The sequence below is a fragment of the Amblyomma mixtum genome, chromosome 3 (genome assembly GCF_055824585.1).
Source record: "Amblyomma mixtum isolate Tamu chromosome 3, ASM5582458v1, whole genome shotgun sequence".
NCBI lineage: Eukaryota > Metazoa > Arthropoda > Arachnida > Ixodida > Ixodidae > Amblyomma > Amblyomma mixtum.
In genome coordinates, this window is record NC_143014.1 from 124,020,477 (window position 1) to 124,027,290 (window position 6,814).

The 6,814-nt window shown below is 51.0% G+C and overlaps 1 protein-coding gene across 1 annotated transcript; it reads left to right on the forward strand.

The window, feature by feature from the left end:
• The first annotated feature begins 923 nt into the window (after positions 1-923).
• Positions 924-4,424, forward strand: LOC149351702 (uncharacterized). The gene is made up of 3 exons (XM_089581063.1): positions 924-1,648; positions 1,716-1,793; positions 1,974-4,424. Exon 3 carries the CDS (start codon positions 3,230-3,232, stop codon positions 4,196-4,198), a length of 969 nt encoding a protein of 322 aa, XP_089437189.1. The 5' UTR covers positions 924-1,648; positions 1,716-1,793; positions 1,974-3,229; the 3' UTR covers positions 4,199-4,424.
• Positions 4,425-6,814: the final 2,390 nt, after the last annotated feature.

A 6,814-nucleotide genomic window follows, 5' to 3' on the forward strand; every position in this document is an offset into this window, starting at 1 on the left:
TGTGGGTACCTAAAAATGCAATAGGAAAGGTGAGACAGTGCCAATAAAACGGCACAGTTTTACCGAATGGTGCCGTCAAAAACTAACGCATTGAAAGACTGCATCTGCGCTGGTCACAGCAAAATTTCGCTTTAACGCGCTTCTGTGCACGAGGATAAATGGCTGCGACCGGCGGCTGTCTTTCATCGGCAAGCCTAGCAAGCTGTGATACTTTGGGAGGTACGCTTTCGTACGCTGCAGGCCAAACACAAAGGTCTGCATAATGCGTTGTGTCCGCTGCGATGACTCAGTGGTTATGGCGCTCGGCTGCTGACCAGAAAGAGGCGGGTTCGATCCCGACCGCGGCGGTCGAATTTCGATGGAGGCAAAATTCCAGAGGCCCGTGTACTGTGCGATTTCAGTGCACGTTAAAGAACCCCAGGTGGTCGAAATTTCCGGAGCCCTTCACTACGGCGTCCCTCGTAGCCTGAGTCGCTTTGTGACGTTAAGCCCCTATAAACTATAAACTTTCTGTTGTTATTCCAGGAGCGTGCAACGGCATAAGTTTCTCAATGGCAATGTGCGATTTTCTCGTCAAGTGGCTTGCTGAGCTCAACCGTGACGTAGCGAAAAAAATAGGAGCTCCTGAATGCTTGACAACTCTGTAACGCGCCATATGTTGCCTTCTGTGACTGTGGTGACAACGCTTTTCTCGCCACCGAATGAGAAGTGCAAAATTCAGCCACCGGACATGGGCAGGGACTTCGGAACCGGGGGGAGGGGGGCAAGGGGGGGGGGGGGGGGGAGGGCAGGGGGGGGGGGAAGCGCTTCCCCTGGATCTTTCCCGATAGCTGATGCGGTCCGCCCGATCGACGGTGCCCGCCGCTTCGGTCTAAGCACATAGACGTAACAAACGTAGACTTATACCGGTTGTTACACGGGGCTCGCCTGCGACATCTCCCCGCTGTAGCAGGCTAGCCCCAAGGGTAGTGTTGACCTGGCGGTCCGGTGTCCCGCGGAGAGCATCTTCAGGTTCCGGCAGAGGACGATGGCATCGTCTAACAAGAACAAGGTTTAATGCTGCATCTTGTACGAACGGCAAGAGAAGCTGGCCCCAGAGAGAAATCTTACACGCCCACACAGCAAGTGTTTCGACGGCGACCTAGTGGCGGGAGCATCCTTCAGAGGGGAAGGAGGAAGGTTGCGAAGACGCGCACGTGTCGAACCAGTGGTCATGTTCATGGCAAGCGTCGCTGACTCAGACCCGGCGGCACCGTGATCCGGATCCATCCGGCCCGGGGCGAACACTCTCTCCCCGAGCGCCGTGCTCTGACAAGCGTTTGCACGCACGCACGCACGCACGCACGCACACGACGACACATGGAAGTGTATCTGTCTGGACACGATTCCCGAGACGGCTCTGGGCGGCAGTCGGCCAAGCTAATCGTCCGTTGCTCGGAATAATACTCCTGCGTCCACTGCAGCCGCGTTGATCTCGCACGGCGGTGGCGAAATGCAACGCGGTCTACTTGCACGTCCCTCATCCCTTGAGTGCATTTTGCAGATTTACAATGTCGTTGCCTCGGAAGATATCTGGGGTCTCAAAAGAAGATCAACAACTTCGTGCCTGGGACGAAACGTTTAGGCCATGGAAGCGTGGTTGCGCAAGGTATATTGCGTCACATTTTTTGTCACCACTTTGATTATTATGTGTTTCTAATGCCCCTTCCTATTAGTATTTTGGCTGGCAGCGGGAAGCACCTCTCATGAAAGTCAACCAGATGAGCGTGCGATAGGAGCAGCAAATATTGACGGTACGTTTTTGCAATGTTTTATTTCCACCATGCTCTTCATGTGCCTTTCATGAACTTTTTTGCGTGTCATGCATGTTTTGTATATCTTGCTATGTTTCTTTTTTTGAAAGAATACTAATCAAAAAAGGTTTTCATACAGTGTTGATCGGCTAATAATCCCTTTTATCTCACTTATTACAGAGATCCCAGCAACCGTAGCACAAGGTGGAGAGCCCCTCTTGGCAACAGACTGTGCTCCGATGGAAATCGTAAGCCATGACGACACGCCCCCGGATGTTCGATCACTGCCGCCAAAGAGCTACAATATTCCAATGAACCAGACCGGAAGGTCCCATAAATATGCATTGTTTGAGAAATTAACGTGGCTGTCGTACGACTACTAACGCTACTTCATGTTTTGCAATTTGTGTCAAATAGCTTTCAAGGAAAGAGAAGAAAACGTTACAGCAGTGGAACTGTGTTTCATTCACAACGGGTTCAGTAATTGGAAAAAGGCTGTTGAAAAATTTCAGTGTCATGAGAAGAGCCAATTTCACTGCGTTTCCGCAAGCCGCCAACTGTCAAAAGAAAAAGGAATGCGTGTAGTGCAGCTATATTATTTCAACACAGCAGCAGACAGCAGGAGGAAGCCAGGCAGGCACTGCATGCAATAGCGAGTTCGGTGCGTTACCTATGCCGCACAGATCAAGCTTTACAAGGGCAAACGAAGGACGAAGACAACCTCCTTGATCTGCTAGATGAACGATCGCAAGACGTGCCTGCTTTGAAGAAATGTCTGGAGAAGCGAGGTAGGTGGCTGAGCAGCGACATACACAACGAGCTCATAGAAATTATGGCGCACAGCATTAAGCGAGGGATCATCAAAGACATCAGATGCAGTCCGTTTTATGGAATCATTGCAGACAGTACCACCGACGTAACAGGCAATGAGCAGTTCACATTTTGTGTGCGTTGGGTAGACGGGATAACACTGGAAGTTCATGAGGAATTTCTTGGCATGTACAATGCACCAGACAGCAGAGCCGAGACGTTGTATAAAGACTTGAGAGATGATTTTGCGTCTGGGCCTGGACTTTCAGAACCTAAGGGGGCACTGTTTTGACGGGGCCGCGAACATGGCAGGCAGATTTACTGGCGTGCAGAAAAGGATTACGGAATCTGAACCACGGTCATTATTTGTGCAATGCTTAGACTTGGCACTTCAGGAGGTCGCAAGGAACTGCGATGTCATCGGCGACGCTCTCAACATTGTAAAGGATGTTCCAATGCAATACTGGGATCGAAGAACAGGAAGACTGTTTATTCGAGCGTTGTACTTCTCCTGGGTAATGATGCCGGTGAGCAAGATTGCTCTAGGCAGAACACCCTACTGGTACCACTGTGTCCAACGAGGTGGACAGTAAGAGTGAAATAAATGGAAAGGCTCGTTGAGAACTATGCAAGGGTGCAGGCAACTTTGCAGGAACTCGTGCAAGCTCAAAGCTCACTCAGTGGCACCGGCAAGACAGACAGCCTTAAAAGGATATGAGAAAGTATTAAAGAAGTTCGAAACTTTATTTTGCATCAACCTTTCTATAGCCCTGTTTGTCCCGTGCGAGGAATTAGCGAGGATGCTTCAACGCCCAGTTTACCGCGCTGCGGGAGCAAAAGAAGCAGCAGAGGCTCTTTGTGACCGCTTGTTAGGGCTGTGGTCTGACGCCTCATTTGACGTTCTGTGGCAGCGGACGAACTCAAGAGCAACAGAGTTAGGTCTAAATGAACCTCGAGCGCCCAGAGATTCGCAGCCGCCCAGAAAGCTTCGATTCACAGACAAGCCTGAGGAGCTTGCAGCGCTTGACGGCAAGTCATTACAGAGAAAAGAGTTTTTTGCCGCTATCGGTCGTATTACCACTGAGATCAGACGGCGATTTGAACAGCCTGGCATGGAGCAGCTGATTAGCCTCGAGCGCATTTTGATTGACGCCGCTGAAGGTCGAAACTTCGCGTCAAACGACCTAAAGGAGCTTTTAGGAGCACACGCTGCAGATTTTGACATCAGCAGGCTTTCAGCGCAACTCGTGCTACTCCCAACGCTCCTGCGTGACGAGGGTCTGGTCGCAAGTGAACGCATTTTACAAATTCTGCAGGGGAAGTCTGCAGACATGCGTAATATGATGGACCAGGTTGTCCGGTATCTGCAACTCGTGTTCTCTGTGCCTGCGTCAGCTGCTTCAGGAGAGCGATCTTTCAGTGCTCTGAGGAAAGTAAAAACATTTCTGCGCAATAGAATGACGCAGAGGAGGCTGATACATTTTCTCCTCCTCCACGTGCACAAGAAAAGAGTTAAGGACCTGCATTTGGATTCCGTTATAAAAGAGTTCGTATCTAGAACGGCAGAACGAACAGCAGCCTTCGGCCTCCTTTGAAAACCTCTCCTGCCAAACGTCCTCTTGTCATGCTAGCCTTGAAGCTTGTCAGTCTGCGATACTATAGCTTTGTACCTAATGCCTGCTTTCATGTCTACTTGCATGTCTACTTGCATGAATATATCAGTTCACATTTGCTTCAGTGCGAGCGCGAATTCAGAAATATTAAAAATGTTTTTTTCGAGCTTTTGAATCCGTTTACTCACTTGCGTGGTCTGCGCAGGTTTCAGTAATTATGAAATTTCCAACTTATTTACAGTGTATATACCAATGTAGAATAACCGAGGATGCAATTATGTAAAATTCTGAACGGCTACAATGAATTAAACACTAATAATTAATAAGAATGAGAAGTTTGCAGGTGTCAAGTGGATGCAGCTAGCCCAGGACCGGGTTAATTGGAGGAATATGGGAGCGGCCTTTGCCCTGCAGTGGGTCTAGTCCGGCTGATGATGATGATGAAGCAAAGGCTATAAGTGCCCCCCCCCCCCCACACACACACACAAACACACTCCAAAAAACGTTCCGGAGTCCCTGGACATGGGCGGCATTCACGCACTCAATATGTCCTAGCATCAACGCTGTACGCGTAGAGCGCATGCTGATAGCAATTGACATCAGGTGGAGATGTTCCGGTTCGGTTTGTTCGCCACTGTGGAAGTGATTAAGGCCGTGTGGATGAAACTTATGGCAGAGTGCATAAGAAATTGTTTCCGTAAAGCATGGTTTGAATTCTGCGACTGAAGACGCTATTGAACATCTGTGCGACTAGACACGTGCGGATTGGTAGCAACTCATTGTTGATAAACAGATGGCTGGTCATGATTTCGCCTGGGGTGACTTCATGATAAGGTGCGAATCATGAAGCTGTCATTGCATAGTGACACACTGACAAAGTCATTCTACGCGAGGTACGAACACTCCCCGACTGCCAAGAATCTGATGATGAGGAGGCCGACCTGCCACTGCAGTTGCCGTGAACGCTTTAATCGCGATTAGTCAAATCGTGTTCTTAAAGCTTTGTTGCTTGGCCTCAGCGAGAAACATACGTATAGCCGCGCTCTTCAGGGCTCAGAAAGCGCCACGATCATAGGCTTGCAGAGGTCTCTCCATACCCATCAAGACACGTACAGTCGGGGACAAAAGTCTCCGGACCACGTGTTCCTCTAAAAAAGCCTATAGCTCTGCTATTAGTCGACGGCTGGATACCACACTTGTGAAGGTAAAAGTTAATTTTTTGTTCTTTCATCTCCACACATGCGGTCTCCAGCCGCTGTCTGGTAGTAGAGCTGTAAGCTTCGTTTGAGGAACACGTGGTCCGGAGACTTTTGTCCCCGACTGTACGTCTCCATGTGCGCCCAAAAAGGATGGAATGTCCCAGTACCAGTATAACATTTATCAAAAACATTTCCCGACCATAGAGGCAGGACATAGATACTCAGGTCCACAGATGCTCCCACAGGTCTAGAAACGTTTTTTTCGGGAGTGAATGCCTGAATTAAGCGGCAGCGAAAATGAAACATCCCATTTTCTTCCCAGGAAGGTAACTCGGTAACTTCGCGGTACCGCTGATTTTCAACAAGAAATAAAAACCGAGGGCTCGCTCTCTTTTCTCTCTCCCTCGCGCCAAAAGCTGCGGGGTAAGAAGGTTTCGCTCTCTCACTCGTCGTTTTGAAATATCAAACTGGAGTTTCGCTCGAACAGCCGAAGGAAGCGGTAAACCCCGCATCTCTCTCGGCGCCTGGCGTTTCTCACATGTGGGCCGTCGGTTCCCTGCCGCAAGTAGGCGATGGCGGTCTGCCTCTTCATCGCGCCGCCGCGGAAACGGCGGTCACCAGCGTGCCCGTCTTCTATCAGTTCCCCTGCTACCGCCCAGCTTCAACCCTGCAGGCAACTCCGACTATCGGCAGTCCTCGCTGCGTGTCTAGCAGAGGTGCAATAATGGCCTCCAGTCGCTCGCCTGGGTTTCTCACTGGACGGAGGCCATTTTGCGCACCGTTAAGCGCGCAGCCCCCACCCGTTCGCCCCAGCGCGCGGCAGCTCTTGCGCTCATCACTGGGCTGTCGCGGACTACGTAGAATTCACGGCAGCTTTCCCGCTCGCCTCGGCGTGCCCACACAATTCCTATTGGAACTGGCGCAGCGGCGGCGCAGCCCACTCCTTTGCACAGCTTCACGGATCTACTTTAAGCCGCAGTTCCAGGAAGCGTTCGCGGCGGTGGAGCTCGTATGGGCGACTTCTATAGCACGCACCCGGCTTTAGCGCCTCCGACGCTGCAGCGTGCTGTTAGTGGCAGCGTGGCCGTCCACTGCAGTGGACACGTACGAGAAAAAAGTGGCGAGGAAGCGAGAACGACCATTGCTCGCGCTCGCTCGGTGGCCAAGCCCCCAATCAAGCGACGGTGACCTACGCGATGTCAACTAGCGCATACAGTTGGGTTACAAAGCGACTCAGGCTATGAGAGACGCCGTAGTGAATGGCTCCGGAAATTTCGACCACCTGGGGTTCTTTAACGTGCACTGACATCGCACAGTACACGGGCCTCTAGAATTTCGCCTCCATCGGAATTCGACCGCCACGGCCGGGATCAAGCGTAGAGAGTGCTTTCGTTCGGTG

What these genes read in the sequence shown, in the direction of transcription:
- LOC149351702 (XM_089581063.1), top strand. Translation starts at nt 3,230, where the DNA reads ATGCAAGGGTGCAGGCAACTTTGCAGGAACTCGTGCAAGCTCAAAGCT.